Below are 22,302 nucleotides of genomic sequence, written 5' to 3' on the forward strand. Positions count from 1 at the left end.
TTAAATGCAACTCTACATAATGTCTATTTCTGTGCTTTTGAAAATGGCGTGACTTTTAAAATGCTATGGTATGTACTTCGGGGGTGATATAGACATAAATCTTTCTTCAACCGAGTCACAAAAAAGATACTGAGATACTTATTCTGAATTTATTTACTTTGATTGAAACAGTGCTGCAGTATCCAATATATTACAGAATAATCATATGTAGATATGTGTTTTTCTGTCTCACACTAAGTAAGAAAGAGGACACACTACTTTTTATGTTGCAGGTATATTTTTCCTTCTGTTGCTTTCTTATTACTCAGAGAAGAACCATGCCTCACATTTAAAACCTCTCATGATCTTGGACATTTAAAGCCACATTCTTTGGAATAGGAGAGCATTTCTTTTTTTCCTGCAAAGTGTATGGATACCAGACTACTTAGTGGGCATTATTAACTGTAAGAAAAAATAACAGCAAGCTGAAATCCATGTACGAAGTAACTTTAATAGTTAATATATGACAACATAAAAATATAATAATACGCTCTTTCACTTAGCAGCTTTATCAGATTAACAACTTTTACATCATCACACTATACTCAATTTATAAAGAAGAAAATCACATGATCATTTAAAACACTCACCCATTAAAGGGGCATTCATCTTTTTAAAAAAAGTTTTTTAAAACCGGTTTCAATTAATACATACCATATAAACCTGGAAAAACAGTTGAATTCATCTTGGAAAACAGTTCATATTCATAATTTTCAATACAATTAATGACTTCCCTTCCTCATAAATTAAGATTAACAACTTGAAAAAGAAAACTGTCTGCACCCATTTCCAAGACATGCCTAGCAAGGCATTTTTCTTAATTTGTTGCTTAATAACACTGATATGTTCACAAACTCATTCCTTAAACATTCTGTTTGTTTTGTCCATATAAAACACATTACAGCACTTACAACTGGCAAGGTAAACCACATATTTAGATGCAACTATCAGAATAAAACATCTTATTATAACAATGTTTCTGAGTAACTGGATGAGTAAAACATGTAATGTAAGCACAGTAACTACAGTTCCTACATGGATGTGTAACAGTCCTACTAGTAACAGGTACAGAGGCTAGTCTAGCTTCATTATAGCATAAATGTTTTTTCAAGTTCCTTTCATTCCTAAAAGTACATTATAGTTTATCACCCACTATTTTATAAATATCTTGACTCAGTTAAAATATCTCAGTGTTTATTTAAAATATCATATATGTGACTTATATTAGTAGAATATGTTAAATTAATTCTCAAGATCTCTGATCCATTAGTAACTTTATTAAAAAAATTATTAATAACTGATTTAGGTTATCAGTTTAAAAGTAAGTGAAGCTGCAGCCTTGACATCAGATCACAGGCACAGTAACATGTATGGCCTTATGGCCTTCTGCAAGTTTGAAGGCTGTTGTATTGAGTTTACAAATATGTTTAGTTTACAAATATGGAGGATTTACATAGTAATAATAATAATAATAATAATATCATTTCATCAAATTATTATACCAAATCCTTCTATCTTTCTCTATAATATCAGTTTTTATTCTCCATGTTAGTATTTTTAATTTCTTCATTTACATATACTTTTTCTCATCATCTTCCAGAAACTTTTGTACTTATATTTAAACATTCTCACTATTAAATTTTCATTCTCTTCCTTTACCAACTTTAATACTCTATACAAGTTTAATAAAGCAGAATAAACAAATGGATTTAGTAACCTCAATCCCCTTCCATTTTCACTTCTATACAACACACCTTTTTTCACAGAGTTTAATCTCGGAACCCATATGAAAGAAAACCCCAACTGCATCATTTCCTTTTCATATTTTTCTGGGATCATATAAACATTTGACATATATGCTATTTTTGCCATTAATAACCAATTTCACCTGATAAACTTTTTCAATGAATACTAATCTAAACGTCCTTCAGAGAAGACATATTTCTTTCATTTCTTTTATAGAACTCTCCCACTGCATCAAAACTACATAATTCTTACCAAATTTTATTCCTAGCAAAAACACTTTATTCACTGAAAAATACACCCATATTTTCAACGTATCTCTGTAACCCTTACTTTTATCTTTGTTCAAGGTCATTCCCATTTCTTTTAAACAGCTATTCAGAGAAAACAACACTTCCCTCATCCATATTTTGTTCTTACCATCTACAACTACATTGTCTACATACGCAAGAAGTACTGGAATCACTATCACCACCTCCTTTTGCATCACATATCAAGCATCTTTCACTCACTGTTGCATTCATCACTGATGCAAGCAGCATTCCACTTGTGGGACATCCTTGTCTTATACCACACTGCATGTATATTTCTTTACTCAGCCAGCCATTCACTAACACTCTCACTCTATTATTTTGATATGCTGACATACACACACTCCTAAATCCATAACATACTCCATACTTCTCTATAACATCCCACAAAGCAACATATCCTACTAAATCAAATGCCTCGCTATTATCATCTGCCATAACTTTCACATCTTACCTTTTACTTATATCATCATCCACAATTTTGCTCGCAACCATTAACGATTTTGACATCCCTTCCCTTTTATGCCATATATACCGTCTTCCATAATCTCTCATCCTCCTTCCATTCTTCGCTGTATTATTTTTATAAAAACGTTACAGTCTGTGTTATTTAGTGTGATGGGTCTCTAGTTTTTGATTTCATCCTTCTCATCTTTCTTCCATATAAACTGCAACAATATCTCACTACATAATTCTTCATAAGCAAACCCTTCTTTCAATCATTTATTCAGTACATTTACTAAATACTCTCTTTGCCAATCATTCATTTCTTGAACACTCTATAACCAGTACCATCTGGGCCTGATAATGAATCAACATTTACTTTCCTCCAATTCACTAATAATAACAGCTTATTTTTCAAATTCATTCTCAACTCATTCTGGATTTTTTTTTTTACTTTCCATTCTCTATTTTCCTACTTTTTACTCATACATTTTTGTTTTCTTATTTTTATTTTTCCCCCAACCAAATATTTTTCCTGGGTTTACTTTGAAATAATCCTTGATCCTCAGAATCAGATTTCTCACTAGTTAAATTTTTAGTGTCAATCATTCTCCTGACATCTCTTCCTGCACACACTCTCTCTCTCTCTTCATTTTCCCCTATGTATTTTTTTCTTCTTCGACAGATTCTTCTTCTTCACCTATTTTACCCTCCCCCCTCCAGCCTCGTGTTGTCCATCCTCATGTATGTTTTCTTCCTTTTTTTTCCCATTATTTACTGAAATTGGCCCTAGGTGGGTGTGCATGTGTGTGCCTTCTGTTGAAGGTTGGGCGCCGGGCTGGCAACTCGACACCGTAAAACTCCACTGCCAATCATGAGTGGACAAGTGATCCGCTGTGGTGACCCCTAACTGTGAAAAGCCGAAAGAAGAAGAAGACTGTTTGCTCTTGAAAATACATCCAAAACTGTCTTTTTTTTTTTTTTTTTTTTTATACAACCTGAACTCAGGCATGCATCTTCTTGTTGTATGTCCTTTTTTCCCCCACACTGGTTATAATGCACCTTTTTACAATCATTATCTAAATGAGAAAAGTCCTCACAAAAGAAACATGATTTAGGCTTGACAGCATATTGTAATTTCCCTATATGATCAGCCACAAAATAAGACTTGGCTAGTATTTGACTGTGCTTTTTCACATTTCAAAATGGCTTCCAACCTCCACTTTCCATTCCATAAATATCTGTAATATCTAACTTTCACAATATTATCAATAGTTTCAAACAAACTCTGCATGCTTTGTTAACACTGTCTTCTCCTAGTTCATCAGTTCTAAATGACAAAGTAACATTTTTTAAACATTTAAGTTAGTACCAGAAAACAAATAATTGTTCCATGGATGAATACCTTTCTTTTTGTAAAACAGTTCCAGAAATTTCATCATCAGACTCTCAGTTTCAGAAGTTAAATTACAAAAAAATCTCTGTGCCAATATGTATAAAAAGGCTGAATTTCTTGAGCTTTAAAACCCAGAAGAGTTACCAAATTGTCCCATACATAACATCTATTACAGTATCATTTTTGTTCTTACTCTCACAGTTGGACTTCTCTTCTTTTTACAACAATTTTGTCGCTTGTGTTGTCACGATGTAATAGACGAGTCTTTGTGGGTTCTGTTCAAGCAGCTTTATTATGTACAAACACATTACAATTATAGCTATTAACTTCAACTTAGGTAACTTACATACAAAGTAACTACATTGATTCTCACATACTTACTCTCTGGCTGCACTTTCAAAATGGCACTAGGTACAACATGTGCCCGTTATTTATACATGCACAGTCATCACTTGCTATGGTTCTTAAAGACACATCACACACTGTGCTCTACAAGTTTTATTTACAGTTTGTTGCTGTTCTCCTTTTTTGCCTACTGTCCTTGCTGCATATGTTTTTAGTTACTGCAATATCTGCTGCCCCAAAACCAGACAACTTCTCAGTTTGTTGCGGCTTTCCTCTTTTATGTTCTGCCACTACTGCATACGTTTTTTTTTTCCTGCTGCATTCTCTGCTGCCACATCACTTGGTTCCTTTTCCACATAACCATCCTCAATGCTTCCTAAAAAATTATCTCAACCTATGAAACAGCAGAACTGTATCTTGGATCATCTTGCTCAATTATTTTTAACAGATCACCATCTACAAGCCATCCAGATCCCAGTTCTGTTATCTGTTCCACTTCCACAGAGTGACTTACTTCCTTCTCCACTAAGAGAGCTAAATGCTGCTGATTTGTAACATCCACCACACGGGGATCTTTGTTTACATTCTGAAGCTCCATACGGAACATTGTTTCCCTCCAAATTCTCATTTTCTACTTCCAAACTCTATATAACCTTTCTGTCCTCCTCCATGCTGCTGCTTCCTTTAGACCACTTTTTTGCTGCTGTAGAAGCCCTTCAGAACCATGTAGGAGCTCTAAAGAGTAGGAGAAATTCCCTGATTTTGTGGCCAAATTTCCCCTAGTAGTATCGATACCAACTTTGGTTTATCCCCCGGAAAAGAGGCTATTAGTTTAGTGGGACTAATCTTCTGAACAAAAAATAAGTAAAAATAAACAATTAAATACATATCTGAAAAGGAAATACCACCAGCACAACCATCATTAACTGGACCAGATGTCACCAACAGAGCTAAGAAAGTAGCTATAGCCCTAGCAGAATGTGCTTTTGGTTTGCTTGGTAATATTTTAGTACAACTTCCATAGCAAAATACATTAGACTCTGACAGATACCTAGACAGGGTAAACTGGGACTCCTTCCCTTGTAATTTATTCATGGCAAATAATTAAAAGTGATAACTTTCTGGATATTTTTAATTATTAATTATATTGAGATAAAAATGCACCTGAAATTGCACATGTTTTCTAGCTCAGTAGTGTGCCACAATTCTGTGATGCATATGAAGTACGGAATGCATAAGGTAGATCCACTGGCCTCTAATGAGTCAATGTATCCAAGGTGGGATTGTTACAAGTTGAAATCACACAGAAATGGTTGCTGTAATATTGGAGGGTGAGCAGGTTATAAACAGAGCACTCCCGTATGTGAGAAATTTTCTGGACTGTTGATGGGCTGTCTGACCATTCATGAGTACTTGAATGAACCTGCTTAGCTGGTTGGCAGATGGATGGTCCTCTCTGGAATATGGACCTCTGAAAGAAATACCTTGCAAAGGGATATACAAATGTATTCACCAGTTACTGATGTACCACATTACTGATTTTTGGTCTGACTGAACACAAATATGCCCTGGATAAGTTGCAATAGTATTGTCCGAAAGGCAAGGAGGTAAAGAGTGTTGCTCATATTCATAATACACTGATATGCTATCTAGCATTATGGTGTGACCACAGTCATTGTACTGTGGTGTTACTAAAGTGGCACCCACATTTCAGAAAAGACATAAATATCATTATGGATCCTTCTGATGGAGGACTGCAAAGGGCTTGCTGAGCAAGAGGTTAGAGGGGGAGCGCCACAATGTCAGATGCTTTCTGTATAACTGGGTGATCTTGCTTTGGGCATGAATCATAGGAAGTTACTAGACTATTGGCCCTGAGGCCATTATAAGCCTAGCCAAGAGTTTAGTCCATGTATAGACAAATCAGCACCTTATGCCCCTGTCCAACAGGGACACGGGTGCAATCCCAGGGATGTATTTTCTATTTCCCAATCAGTTATCCAGGTTTTGCTTAAAAAGGGGTAAAGAGGTACCCTGCTTGACATGGAGAGGGAGTCTACTCTACAGATGAGGGACTCTGGGACACAAATCTGTCCCGCCAACAAGTCCTATTGATGTCACAGACCAGGATGAGGCTGTATGTGAGGGTTACTTGAGTGGAGCTTGACTTATGGATATGTAGCAGTCCCATCAAGTAGGGGTCTGAGATCACCTTGTATGCAAGACAAAGGTTACCTCTGAGGAGACTGTATGAAACAGAGTAGAAGGATAGGGCTTTTAGCCTATCTGTGTGTGACGCCCATGCATATTGGCAGGATTACAAGTACACACACAGTAAAGTACAATTTCCTTTAACAGCACTCAGAGATCAGTCAGTCTGGGGCTGGTTTCTCCCTTTCTCTCCAGATCCCCAATAAGACTCCCCACTGGCAGAGCTACATGGTACAGATCTCAGCCTAATGATTAAGCTAAAATGTCTAGCACCCTCTCTGTCCAACCAGTGCTTTGTGTTCCTGCCCAAGTAGCTGACACACACACACTTTAAGTTTTGATTTATATACAAACACACAGACACCTCTGGGGAAGGCTGGCAGAGATTCTCCAGCTGTGCCCCCTTTCTGCCCAAACTATAAGATAGAACTGACTGCCAACAACCACTAATATCAGCTACTATAAGGCCCTTCCCAAAGGGTGACCAATTTCACTGTGTAATGTTACTGTTATCCAAACAGTAAGTGTGCCGAAAAGTAAGACTATTGGAGGGCTTGGACAGTATCACCAAATACATGCAAGTACTCTAGAGCTTAAATTATCTCTCCACAAAACAGCCACAGTTGAAAGGTTCAAAATATTTAATAATAAATAAATAAAAAAACAAGACAATACTTATTCATTCAACATAATGACATTACAGAGTTCAGAAATCACAGAAAACTCTAAAATAATACTGTAGGAAAGTCTGACATAAATAAAGAAAACAGCTAGACTAATCTTACTATTTCTATCTAAATCTAAGAGGAATACTAAGATCTAAGATCCTACTTACAGAGCAAAGCAAGTGCCTGGTGTGTTGTTGTCAGCTTTAGACAAAATCCAAAATGCTCAATTGTTTTCTCTGAGAAAGTCTTAAATTGATAACACTCAGTACTGCTGAGTCATTTCACATTACATCATTAACACCTCTGCTGAAGTTTCTCAGGCTCACAGAACTCAAACTTTAACATTTGTTTGTAATCTTGCACTTGCCAGGAAACCAAAGCAATAAAGGACATTTTACATATAATACCTAGTAATTAACTCTTGTCCTAAGACAATAGAAAGAATTCCTTAGTCCAAACATCCTGTCTCCGAGCTTGAGATAAAACAGTCACAAAATGCTTCACTTATCAGCTTTCTTCCAGCAGGGTGCACTGTGGTTACATTTTTGAAGCTCAGAATATATAACACAGTTTTCTTACATTTGTAAAAACACGCCTGTGGATTATATTAATATTTACAATGACATAGAATTATTTACAAAATTCTATCTAGCTAGGCTGGCAGCCTTCACACTGTGCGTGGCAGATTTTTGAGTCCCTGGATTCTCCTGGTGAGGAACCTCTGTGGTCTCTCCAGCTGCTGCATGTGCTTGGAGAGGTACATGCCAAATGGGGTGTTGTACTCAATAATGGGTCTTATAAGGGAAGAATACAGGGATGTTATGACCTCCTTTGTCCCTGGATGAAATACCCTTATTTATGAGGTGGGCCATGTAGAAAGCTTTCCGTACAATGGAAGCAACATGGTGGTCAAAGGTCAGGCTGCTATCAATCTGGGTGCCCAAATCCCTCACGACTGACTGCATGCTTCAGACATTGTTATTAATGTGATAATGTGCATGGATATCATTCTCCCCAAAGGGGATAATTATGCATTTTTTTTGTATTCAGCTTGAGGCCATATTTCTGGCACCAGTCATTTGTTTGGGTGAGACCCTCTTGGAGGATGTCCATGTCAATAGGGGAATTTATGACAGAGACCAGCTTGCAGTCAGCCATAACCCACTGGTTTTGGCCTGCACCTCAGAAAAGTATATCCTAAATAACAGAGGCCCCAAGACCGAATCCTGGGGTATGTCCTCAGTGCATGTCTACTGCTTGAGGTGGCCTCCCCTATTTTGACTAGGTGGGTTCTATCAGTGAGCCAGTTAGCTACCTATCTGGTAGCATATGGATTGATGCCTAGTTGAGAGAGTTTATCTATTATGCTCGTGTGGGGAATAGTGTAGAAGGCTTTGGCCAGGTCAAGGTAGGTGGTGTGCACTGTCTTTCCCTCAACCATGGTTTTGGTGACTGTCTCAAAAAAGTCGACCAAATTTAACAGACATGACTTCCCCTTGACGATGCCAAACTGTGTGCAATCAGGTGTTTGGAGGTTGCCAATGTACTTGTTAATGAGGTCCATGATAATCCATTCCATGGCTTGCAGATCAGGCTAGTTAGGCTGATGGGTCTATAATTTCCCAGATCGATGGACATTCCACCTTTGTGTAAAGGGATGACAGTGGCTGTCATACACTCAGCTGGGACAAAGCCGGTACTCAGGTTTAGGTTGAAAAGGCACCTAATGGTGCTGGAAGTTCCTGCCTGAGTTCATGTAGGATGCAGCCTGGGATGTTATCGGGTCCCATGGAGGCTGTATTTTTTGCCTTTCAGAGAGCAGTGATGACCTGATCCCTAGATATAAGGGAAGGGGGCAGGTACTGGGAATGTCCTGATTTACTGATGGGGGGACACCACTGCACTCTCAGTGTCCATTGATTAACTCTCACACAGTAGCTGGAATGAGACTACCATTAGGCTTAACAGCCTGGAAAATTGCAGCCTGTTACTACCTGGGAATGGTGGCTAGTTAATTTTTCAGCCATTTGAGGGGTAAAAGGAGCCAACATATGGTGGTAGTTTAAGAGTAGCCAACAAACATTAGCTGTTGAAAGAGTTTGTTCAGCTGAGAATTTTCAAATTTGAAAGACATCTCAAATCTTAAACAGTAGAAAAATGAGCAGCACATGCACCACTGTATGACATGAGACACTCTCAAAAGCTGACCATCAGTAATTAGTTGCCAAGGCAGGAAAAAAAATGTAATCCAGTTGTCTGTGGTGTCCAGCCACTACTGACATGAGTTTTGTGAACACCTTCGAAGCCATGGTTACATCAAACAGAAGGGACTGAATCTGATATTGATTGACCCCTACATGAAAGCAAAGACCCATATGGAATGACTCATTGTATTGATAATCAGGTAAGCATCCCAGAAATACACAGAGAATGTCCATCCTTTTCCTCTGTATACACATGGGAAAAGTGACTGAAGTGTGAGCTTACGGAGAAACTCTTTGGGGATGAAGCTGTTGTGGCAACTCAGACCTAGGACTGTCCTAAATTCCCCCGAATCGCTTGGAATTACAAATATTCCAGAATAATATCGAAAAGATTAATGTTCTTTTGGAAACATTTTGATAGCTCTTTCCTGTCGAAAGCTTGTAACTTATTTCCTTTTAATTGTTTTCTGACAAGTAGAGATTGTCAGAAAAGGGATGTTATGAACTAGGTAGAATGGAAAAGAAGATAAACGTTCAGTCTTACTGTATTGCTTTTCCAATCCTCTGATGTAATGGCAAGTCAGTGGAAGGCATGGAATGAGTGTCCCCCTAAATCAGCTCCTCCTGGAGATAGTTGTGTGGGAAGTTAGTACTGCTGTGAGTTCTTCATGGGACTGTCCTTGGCATCCCTGACATTGCTATAGACCTTTGCCTATGGTCAGGCATGCATGCTTCATCCCTAACCTGGACTGATCATGGAGTCTAGCATAGGCGTATGTTTGGGTGTGTGAGTTTTGGTAGAACCATGGCCCCTGCTGACTCCTCTGTGCCCTGTTGAAGGCACACTTGAGACTCTGAATTTCACAACTTTACCCATAAGAAACTGGCAATTTTCCTTTATAGCTTTTATTGTTTTATCAGTCTCTGCATCAAACAATAGGGGATCCTTAAAGGGTGAGTCCATGAAGGGAGTTAAGTCTATCCAGGAGTGCCAGTGGATGGCAATTCCAAATCCTGCTGTCCTAACTGTCTTATCTGTAGTACTGTATGCTACTCTAACCATAAAGTTGGTGCTCTAAGCATTGATGGCGTCCTTCAAGGGACTGCTTACCTTCCACCCACTACATGGTGCACTGTATGTAGCTGGCACCACTGGAAGTAAAGAATGTCTGCAAAATAGTTCAGTTTCCTTTATAAGGCAGTGGTCCCTCCATATACCTTCCAAATTTGTCCAGAACCCTCAATTCCTCACCCAAGGGATGGGTAGCTGGGGTATATGAACAGGATTTCCTTCTAAGGGTTGCTCCTGATATGGCAATGTCTGTCTTGGATGCGTATTTCCACAAACTACGTTTGCTTTCAGGAATAGGAGAACCTGTCTTCCAGGGTACAGAAGCCACATGTCAGGGCATTCTCATTCATATGAAGTGACATCCTTTGGCATACCTGCTATAAGGAGACAATCCATGAGGGATGTTGTAATCTTGCAGGAATTAAGTCTCCTTTATGGAGAAGATACATCCTCTTAACGTAAATCCCTTTTCCCATGAATTAAATGCAAGATCTGAATCATGTTATAGTCTTCTAGAGGGGCTGGAGTACAAGGACTATCTCCACATCCTCCATAACCAATGTAATTGAGTTCAATTCATGGCATTGTTCCAAATTTTTAGTCTGAGCCGCAGCCTTCTTATGCCACTGTGACTTGTATAACCCTTAATTAGAAAGTTCTGGGGCTGCTTAGAAGCAGACACCTGATTATGAGCCAGGAATTGTGTTAACGGGACTCTAAACTTCTGCAGGGAAGCTGCAGGAGGTTCATGGTGGAGAAGGCTTGATTACAACAGCTTGTGTAGGAGAAATGCAAACAGCCTAGCCACATATACACCTGTCTGGATGCTTATTAATTAATTTCAGTGGAAAATCTGGTTACAGAGTTTCATTTTTGTACATTTTTAGAGATGATGCAATCACCATTTCAAGAATATAAGGAAGACAAATGTCTGCAGAAATGTTCCCACCCCTTATAAAACAGAAAAGAAGCCAGCTACATGGTAGCTGTGGAAATAATTGTCTGAAATACCAGCCTCTGTCTGACTTGTTAATGAAAATATGACTCTGCTGAGTCAGCTGACATTGAGGAGCCCATTATCAGGTAGACCAGCATCAGGTGTACCAACAACTAGAAGGCCAACACTGAGGGTAATGAAGATCAGTAGACCAGCAACAGATAAGGTGGCATCATAGGTAAAGCCTCAATATGTACACATATTGATTGTCCCAACACTGGGTAAGCAGATGCTGGAGGAGATATGCTAGAAGGACTAGTGTAGCGGAAACCAGTAATTGAAAACTGCTCTCTCTAGGTACCAGCACTGCTGTAGCTATAGGTGCTAAGTGCTGGGTGAAGCCACTGTTAGGGTCTTGTCTGGAGTTTTACCATCCATAGACTTTAATCAACAATGGGGGACTGGTGTCCTGCTCAAGGAAGGAAGGGCCTGGAGCAGAAGGACCATCAGCGTCATCCTCTATATCCAGTGAAAACACCTATATAGGAGAACTGAAATTGGAGCAGAAGGCTTGCTCCACTATAATCAAGGGAGCATCATCAACTGTGGTGGAGGTTGGCTCTTTGACTGCCAGGATTGATATTTTGACTGGTATACTACCTGTTTATTTTCATGATTTATTTTTTAGTGAAAGTGTGAATGTGGGGGAATGGGACAATTGTGCTAGGCCAACAGTTAAACTCACAAGGCATGAACCTTAGAGATAAATCCTTGTTTTACTTGTTGGTGAAGCTTGCATAGCATCCAGGTCAAAAGTATGTGAATGTCAAAATAAGAAAATCAGTCTGACAATAACACTCACCTAGGCTGACTCTTGTTGGTTGCCGACAGGCTGGGAGAAGAAGCTGGACTGACTGGTGTTGCTGTCATTGGTGTTCTTGAGACACTGAGTGACTGAGCCCTCCTTGATGCCACTGCACAGGATGAAGCAATGGTCACTCCATGGCAGCGTTCTGTAAAAAGAAGCACAATAAATCCGAAATTCTAGTTAAGCAGCAAGCACACACTGGTAGAAATGAGAAGGCATAATTAAAAGCCATGTTGATGATCTGGATTCAAGGAAATACTTTTTTCTGTGATCACCCAAAGACAGGATAATTTACGGGAGAGAGACAGGTGTTTTCCTTGTGGAACATTTTGTTTATTTTTGCGTTTTTAACTTAACTTGATAAAGAACATTTAGAATGACTTGGATGGGAGTGGCTTAATGTCATAACAGTATGTTATAAATGAGAAGCAGCGGTATTAGCAAAACTAAATGAAATAAGGTGGTCAAATATAAGGGTGAACACAGAAGCTGTAGGCTCCCAAACTGCAAATCCTCTTGCAAGGAACTAGAAAATGAATAGCGGAATATTTTGGAAACAAAACAGGAAAAATGAAGTCTGCAAAGAGACCATACATATTTCAAACAAATACTATAAGTATGCCCATAAAAGAAACCACACACTTGGGGAAAATAATGCACAATACACTGACTGCTTAGAAGCAACTGCACAAAGATGAAATAATTTTAACTGCAAAAGCAGTATCTTTTTAAAAGAAAGCTTGTTTTACAAAGGCATCTTCACTGTGCGTGCATTGCAATATAACAAAAAGTTTTAATCACCTATGAGTTACTTTCTTACTAATTCGTTCCACTGGAAAGTCTGGTTACAAGGCTTAGTTTTTGTGCATTCTTAGTGATGATACAATTCCATTTCAAGAATACAAGGAAGAAAAGTATTTGCAGAAATGTTGTCCCCAATTACACTACTATAAAGAAAGTCTGCAGACTGGTAATAACTGCACAATGCTGAAGTCATAGCAGGAAAAACCACAGCTGAATTACAGCACCAAACAATCTGTTGTTTTGAATAAAAGACTGCTGATACTCCAACAGCCTACTTTTAATATAGATGATCTTGTAAAAGAGGCAGTTTACTGTCACAAAACAGACAAAAGAGACTTTGTAAAAAATGTTAGATTTAGACGAATTTGCACTTTGTTTTCATGCCATGATTCTCATGCAGATGCCAAAATACTGGATAATCCAGCAATTGCTCACAGAATAAACTGCAGACTGTCTGCCATCTGCAAGGAAAGTTTTTGAGAAATGCATATCTGCAGCAGCATCTTTTGAGGGGCAAAAATATTTCTTTTTTAAACCGTAATGCTGGCTCAGCAATTTATACCTGCTTCATCTTGTTCATCAAAATCTGGAGGATCAGAAGAACTTCTCATGCGGGACTCTTTGTAGCTCTTTATTTTACGTGACACCATCTCATCGTCAGTGCCATCTCCACTGTCTCCCTTGATAGATAAAAAATGCTCATTTTACAAGTCTGTGTGTCAATCATTGTTAGATAACTGCAAAAATGGTACTTAAGTCCTACTATTTCTGTCATGTCTTATGACAAGAAGTCTCACGGCTGATTAATTATGCAAATTAATTTATTTCTTAATAATAGTTGTGTCCCAGGTTAACCCCTTTATATACAGACCAGAGGAAAAGCTCCATAAGCAAACACTGCATTAGACAAGAGTAATGACAGAAAAATATCATACAGACAAGCAGTAAACATTAAACAGTACGTTGATGTCATAATTTGGGTCTATGTCAGATAATCGACTTTTCGGAAACTCAAAAAAAATATTGGAGACACCATATAACCGAGTTTCCGAAAACTCAAACATAAAAAAATCTACCTTTTTCACATTTTTGCAGCTGGGTACACCCCCCCTCACCCCCCTCCCACATCCTCTGCAAATTATATATAACAACTCTCAAGATCGCACTGCAGTGGGGAAACAGGTAAATTTCCTGATCATCACTGTATTGTGATCTCCATTCAAAAGCTTCGGTTCTTCAAAAACTCTCAACCATATGGAGTTTGAGTTTCTGAAAACGCAATCAACTAAAAAGGAACCCATAATTTCTTTAATACAGCCACATGCATTTTAATGGATCCTCTTAATCCTGGAGCTTTGCATTTAATATAGACTTACCGCATATGACGGTGCTTGTATTTATTGTACTTACAGTTTATGCATGCATAACAGGGAAGCAGGGATGCAGAACTTCAAGATGAATACAAAACTTAAAGTTCATGTGGCACAATGAACAATACACTTTGAGGTGTGCTTCAAAAAGAAAAAAAAAAGGAAAAAAGAAAATAAAATAGCTACACTAATTTTTAAAAGTCGTGAAGCAGGATCGACTCTTGACCTGTACTGGCAAGAGAACAAAGACTTCATAAGACGCCATGACTAAACATGTAGCAACATTAGGCACTGTGGACCAGCCAACCTGCCTGATTAATGAATCAACAGATAAAAAAAGTACTGGCATCACTATCTGTTGCAGAAATAGACCTAAGACACTCACCAACAGCCTGACTTACCCTCATTAGAGACTTTTTCTTTTTCTTCGCATTGCTTATTCCCAGAGTATTGTTTCTCTGTATAGCAGGCTTGTCAGTACTTTTGGTCAGTGATGTGGTGCTTGTATTTCTCTTAGTCCAGCGCCTTCCTCCAAACAATTCAATAGCTTGTGCCAGGGTTGGTCCTTCATATCTGCCATCCTCCTGTAAATTGTCCACAATATTAAATGCAACATCTTAACTTTCTGATAGTGTAATAAAAAGAAAAAAAATCCAGCATACAGGACTTTCAGTGGGGATCAAAAAGCAGAAAAAAAAATCTTCAGATCCTTCTATTACTCTTTTTAGTTTTTGAACAAAGTGCACACCATCCAAACCCCAGCAGAATATTTTCTCAATTATGTATTTGTTTAAAGCAGGGATGTCCAATGCCATGATAAATAGGAACTACATCCTACCTTCAGAAAGACAAGTCAGCCACAACTGTGCAAGGTCCATAACAATGATGGAAGGGGCCAATACTGCACAGTTATGGAAGAAAAGTTAAGTAGAAAGATGTCAGTTTGTTCAATTAGCAATGCTGACATAGAAAAGAGACAAGTAAATTAACAAGACCAGCTTAATGGAAAGGCTGTGAGCACTGACCATGGACAACAAATTTGAAATTTTTCAATTTCTGCTACCCAAAAGACATGGCAGAGTTTTTGGTAGAAAAGGAATCAAGAGGCACACACAAAGATTACTAAGGCAAGGTCCTGAAAGGGCAGAAGGCACTGTAGCTAGACAGGGCGCCTACAATCCTGTCTCCTCCCACATCACAACTCCAAAACTCTACCCAGTGAAAAGATAACACGTTTCATTTCCCTCATATCCTACTATCACAACACTATGAATATCTACCATAAATAAAACCATACTTACCATTATAATACAAAGCACATCCTGTTTACAAATTCAAAATATTATCCCTCTCTCCCAACTACAAGTTAAGCTTATCGAATTGCAATGACAATGCTCTTACACTACTTGTATAAATATGTATATCCCACACTGGAACAAATCATGCTACTCTCCCTTATCAAACTTTTACTAGAACTTCATTAGCTTCTCTCACCCATCACTACTCTTTCATCATAATCCAGAAAATACATATCTCAAAAAAATATCACCAAACAGAATCCACCATATCTCTTCTCCTAAGTACTGCTCACTTCTTCTAAGACAAAACATGCCCCAAGAAACCTTCCTTCACATCTCAGTATACAACTCCCTGTCTTCTCCTACCAATTATAATGTGATACTTTTCAGGCAATGTTCATCCTAACCCTGATCTCACCTATATACATGTATATACATACATACATACATATATATATATATATATATATATATATATATATATATATATATATTGTTTGTTTGTGTCTTTTGGCTTTTCCCGGGTAGGGGTCGCCACAGCGGAACTCCGGTCCGCTAATGATTGGCAGAAGAGTTTTACGTGCTGGCTTGCCGGGCCTAATGCACAACCTTCAACGAAGGAACGCCTGTTCGCGCATGTCGCCACACAGAAGACTCTCTAACTGAGAATTGAACGGGCAACGTCTAACTGTGAGGTGACAACGCTACCGCAGCATCACCACCGCAGTATATATATATATATATATATATATATATATATATATATACACATCAATTTCTCTCTTCCTCACTCTTCAGATTCTTAGCATTTGTAGTATCTCAAATAGGATCACAGAATTTCATGCCTGGGGGGCTGCCTGCACTGATGCAATTGCTATCACTGAAACTTGGCTAAAACCTCACATTAATAGCAATAATCTTCCACATCCAGTTTATATTATCATTAAAGAAGATCACACTAACAAAAGAAGAGGGGCATAGTCCTAATCTACTAATCCTGTTTAGCTAACATTCCTTATTCCCACAAACTGCCCTCTTTCTTAATTGTTGAAATCCTAGTCTCACACTTAAATCTTAACCTTAACAAATAAGCATGTCTTGTCACTGTCTCCAACTCCCAAGCACTGCTTCATCTATCTTGGATATCATCTCATATTAACCATGAAACCCTTATCTTCGCTGATTTTAACCATAAATGGAAATCAACAAACAATAATTACTCTTCAGTGTCAATCAACCTATTTGATTTTACTCATCTAGTCAGCTTTCCTACTACATTCATTAAAACAACCAACAAATCAACTACCATTGATTGGTTTCTAACTAGTTCACCTTACAATATAAAAGAAACAGGTGCACTTCCAGAAGTTTAAAGTGATCATCTTACATTTGCTACACAACAAAAATGCAATATCTATGAACCCTCCCCCCAACTCATCTACATTAGAAATCTAAAGAACTTCCACCTCAATACTTTCCTCTCTTCATTATCACAAATCAATTGCGCTAATACTCAAATTTTTTCCACTCGATCAGTTAACACTTTCATTTCCATCTTCCTTAACCTGCTTAATATTGTTGCCCCAACTAGGAAGAAAATAATTAAAGCTATCCTAGCCCCTTGGCTAAAACCAGAAACAAAACTTATCATGAGATAGAAAGGCATGGCTTGGAAAGCATGTCATACAACTACAAATCTCTCTACTTTCCAATTATATAAGTGCCTCCACAATTTAAAAAATCATACTAACTAATAAAAGGCATTACTATACTTTGCTTGAAAATTCTCAAGTGTTCCTCTATTAAGCCCTCTGGTCCTAATCAACAATCTCCTCAAACCAGGACAAGCAATTCAACTTAATCCAGTTCCAAACTTTACTTATGAAGACATAGATTGTAGATTCAACTCCCATTTTATAAAAACGGTTGCAGTCTTAATACAATTTCACTTCCAAGAAACCATCCCACCTTCCATTCATGGACCAACACATCCTCAAGTCCTTCACCTTTCAACCAGATGAAATCAAATCTATTGAAAAAGAAAATTTACAGACTGAATCCTTCCACTCTGGCCCTCATAATCATCCAGCTGTGCACCTAAAACCTGCAGCAAAACCACTCTCCTGCCCAACATCTATACTCATTCATCACTCTGTACCAGAATCTACTGCTCTTACCTTAGGAAAGCAATCTCCCCTATACAAAGGACACAGTTCCACTGATATGTCTAATTTTCACCCACTGCTGTACTATCAGCTCTTTAAAAGTTCCTGGAAATGCAACCACAATAAGGTTCTTCAACTCTTCCTCTCTAATAATGTTCTCTCTCTCTCCAAATCATCATGGGTTTTATCCTGTATACTACAGTAGAACTACAGCCTTATTATCCTTCCTTATCTCAGCATATCAAGAAAAAATAAAAATAATCTTATCGCTTCAATTTTTCTAGATCTCTTTAAAGCATATCATAACATATTGTCTCCCATAATAAACTAATACACACACTTTTTTTCTTCAGATTTTCCTTTCATCACTATATTGCTTTTCTAGCTGCCTTAGTAACAATACACAGGCAGTAAGATGACACTCATCCTTCTCAACCTTTCTGCCTGTGGCTACAGGTGTCCCACAGGATTAAATCCTTCGGCCTATTATTCAAGCTATTTATAAACAAACTATTGATGGCCATACCCCATGCTACCATTATCCAGTATGATGATGATGCTACTCTAATCTGCTCTGTCTCCTCCTAATCCCCATACCCCATGCTACCATTATCCAGTATGATGATGATGCTACTCTAATCTGCTCTGTCTCCTCCTAATCCTCACTTCAAAGTCTAACACAAGAATTTTTCACCTTCACAGAAAAATGTCTCTCACATTCATATCTGCACCTAAACCCTAAACCTTAAGAAAACTAATGTTTTCGCCCCTAAGCCTCAATCACACAAGAAGACTTGTTTCACAATTATAATTCCACAAAACATTTATCATGAAGTAGACTCCCATTCCTAACTACTAAGAGTTACTATACAAGATCAAATAAAATCTGATAATCATATTCAAATAAAATCTGATACTCATATCCATAACATAATAAAAAGCCACCAAAAACGAGGCCTTCTGTATAGGGTCTCTAATTTTCTCACTCCACAATCAAGAATCAATACATCTACCACCTACCTACCCTTTGCCTTACTTTATGTTTCACCTATACTCACAAACACTAGCACATCTTTGTGTAACAACTGGAACGGTGCTATAAGAAAATCACCCAATTTGCAACCAAGATGTCAAATTTCACCCATTGCTGACTAGCACAGAAAAAAATTAAATTGTCTTGAACTCCAAACCTCCTTAGTCTTTCATAGTTGAAATTAGTAATGTCCTGATAAATGTCCCTCCTTTGACTACATTTTGTAATGGTTATCGACTTCAAGACCTCGTTGTTCATCAGATACACAGGGATTTGTAGTTAACGATTCTCACAATTCTTTGGGTGATACCCTGTAATCATCATGCATAACTTAGAAATGGAACATCCTCCCTCAGGCACTGAGACAAAAACAAAATCCGTAAACAACTTAATTTTTAAAACTATCTGTATAACTCCCGGATCTGAACTTGCACATATTCACCTGGATAATTTAGTCTCCTTGAAATCTTTTCCTAGTTCATTTTTTTAAATTGTATATTTATCTTTTTCATTCTTTAGGTAATAGCCTTTGTTCCTGTTGGCCCATGTATGAACTGTAACTAATGTAATGCACTGTGTAGTAATCTCTGCATATTATATTCTTCATACCACAATGTGCCCTTGATTCTGTCACTTTTCATCTTATTCTTCTTTGTAAATGGTAATTGTACCTCACTGCTCTAGCTAATTTTTTCTCCTATGGCAGCCATATTGTTATAACGACTTCCACCTATAATTACTGTATTTTTGTATACTTAGTTTTCTTGCAGCTTTTCCTCCTCAGGGCTCTACTGAAAAGGGATCTCTTTATGGCCTAGCCAGATTATTCTGGTTACTATATATGGTATTAATTCTAGGGTATAGAATGAAAATCTAACTGTTTTGACTGAATTCTGAACAAAACCATAAATAATGGGTGAGGTTCTAAGATGGCTGCACATTGAGTAACAGCTTGTTTCTAGCTCTCCCAGTGTAAAAACAGAAACTCAACAGAGAAGGCCAGTAGACTTGTGTTTATGGGTGAATTTCAGTAACTGGCTAGTAAGTACACTGCCTGGATGCCAGGAATAAAGAAATAGAAAAGACGTGGAAAAAATCAGCTACAAAAAGTGAGGAATAAACACTGATTATGGAGAGTTCTGCAGCTGTTCAGCAAAAAGTAATGCAACCTTCAGACATGACTTACAATAACCTACAGGATGATATAAGACAACTGCATAAAGACATGGTTAAAATAAACAAAACACTGACATAGCATATCAACGCAAACAACAAAAGTCTGGAACAAATGGAAGAAGCTTTAAACAGATATTCAGATGAGATGACAAAGCTGCAAAAATCAGAGGTCGAAATGAAGAAAAGACTGGCTGAATATGACCCTGCTCAGGAAGAGATGTTTCAAAAAAATAATAGAATTAGAGGATGGAGCACATAGCGAAAATTTGAGATTTTCAGCTATGCCAGAGTAGCAGGAAGGCATAGACTGCATTAAATTTATGAAAGCACAAATAAACAATTGGACTGGTTTTCCACACCAGGATTTATTAGTTGAATGGGCACATAGTGTGTATGCTCCAAATCTAGCTATAAGAAAGCAACCTAGACCTTTAATAAGGATGCAATTTTATCAGCAGAAAGAGGTGATTTTGTCAAAACTGTGGCAGAAGGACAAAATACTAAAAGCAGGAGACAGCAGAGTGTTTCTAGAGAATGACTTCTCATTGTACATCAGGCAAAAGAGAAGTAAATTCATTCCTCTATTCAGAGAATGTCGAGACACAGTGTGAGATTCAAACTGCTGTACCCAGCTGTCTTCAAGGTATTCTTCCCTGGAGGGACAAAATCATTTTTGATGAAGTTCATGCTAAGGTGGAAATACAAAAATTTGTCCAACAAAAACTGAACTGTGAAACAGAAGGAAATTCAGCTCCTTGTTCCTCTGGTAATAAAGACCACAAAGAGACTGCACCTGTGAAACCTTTTCCAGTATTTCAATGGAAATGTTGGAGAGAAGAAAGAGAGCACAAGAGTTGACTAGAAGAATTGAGAGTACATTGGAAATGAAGCAGAGACAGGATTTGGGTGATGGAGAAGAACATGAAGAAAATCAGTAATTTAATGTGGGATTACAATGCAATAATTATATTTGTTAAATATGACAACACAAAAAATTCTGGAAATACTGGACTTCTTCAAAATTAGTTTGCTGAGTGGGGACTCTAAAGTATATGCCCTACTTCATGTCATTAATGTTCAGAAAAATGCTTTGAGGAGGGGAAGAGAGGGGTGAATGTTTAACTGTAAGTAAAGAAAACACTATTTTCTTAATAGTACTTTATCTGTGTTTTATGTTTTTTTTACATGGTATTTTTGGACGTAATGGGGATTGTAAGGTGTTGTTTTTATTTTTCTCCGCTCTTCTCTTTTTCTACTTGTGCAGTTATTTTTCTCCCCTCTTCTCTTTTTCTTCTTGTGCAGTTTTAAGAAACATACGCAATGTAATTATTAAAAAAAGAAAAAGGGAGCCTGGTTAAGGGGGCCTTGACAGAGTTCAAACTAATGCACCTTCTTCATTCTTGCATAGGGAAATGACTGATTAAGGACCTTTGTTTTAAGACAGAGAGCAAGTAAATTAAAAAGAATACTGAATATTACAAGGCTTTTCTTCCTACAACTTGCAAATATGTATACTAAGTAGCATTTCTGCAGCTGGTCTTTATGCCTCCATGGAGACAATCTGATAAAGAGAAACTGGAGATTGTCTGGTGGAATGGGATTGGCTGATGGAAAAGAAGAAAAAAGAACAGAGAAATTGATAAAGACATAATGTTCCATGAAAACAATTAGGGGTTTTCCCAGGTGTGACAGCATTAAAGATATTACAAAACCAGTCAGACGAAGTAAAATTTTCTCAGTTTTTTTAAATGTAATGGGAATACTAATACAAACAGGTGCTTTTGTTTCTTCTTGTTCACTCTTCTTCTTTCTTTATTCAGTTTTGAGAAATGTAAACAAGGTCCCCTTAGCAGTTTTGTGACTGGTTTGCAAGTCACTAGAAGACAATTTGATAAAGAGAAATGGCTTGGAGAGTGTTGACTGAAAGCTTTCAAGTGTTTTCTCAACTGGGAGAGTTATAAAAATATATAAAACCAAACAGCACTTACTAATAGAACAGGTTATACCATGCATCTTAGCATGACTAAGCTTTCTTTTTGGTTAACGTTAGCCTGTCTGTGTAGCTATCAACTTAGAACTTATGTTCTTATTAGGAAGCAACAACTTCAGTATTTGATGATGTACATAGTTTTGTTTGTTACTGTTAAGTTCATAGGTTTTAACAGGATATTTTGGGAGGTTGTTTGTTCTGTTTGAAGGCTTTCAAAAAACAAAAAGT

At 37.6% G+C, this 22,302-nt stretch overlaps 1 protein-coding gene across 1 annotated transcript in view; it reads right to left on the reverse strand.

Annotated features, from left to right (window-relative positions):
- The window catches only part of PLCE1 (phospholipase C epsilon 1), an 838,097-nt gene that overhangs the window by 350,771 nt on the left and 465,024 nt on the right, over nucleotides 1–22,302 (reverse strand). The window contains exons 8-10 of the mRNA XM_044055634.1: nucleotides 14,814–14,996; nucleotides 13,605–13,722; nucleotides 12,233–12,383 (exon numbers count right to left, since the gene is read on the reverse strand). Of these exons, the coding sequence (XP_043911569.1) occupies nucleotides 12,233–12,383; nucleotides 13,605–13,722; nucleotides 14,814–14,996 (452 nt within the window). The remainder of the gene's footprint in view (nucleotides 1–12,232; nucleotides 12,384–13,604; nucleotides 13,723–14,813; nucleotides 14,997–22,302) is intronic.

The sequence above is a fragment of the Protopterus annectens genome, chromosome 14.part0 (assembly GCF_019279795.1).
Source record: "Protopterus annectens isolate FY-2018-M chromosome 14.part0, PAN1.0, whole genome shotgun sequence".
In the NCBI taxonomy this organism is placed as follows: Eukaryota; Metazoa; Chordata; order Ceratodontiformes; family Protopteridae; genus Protopterus; species Protopterus annectens.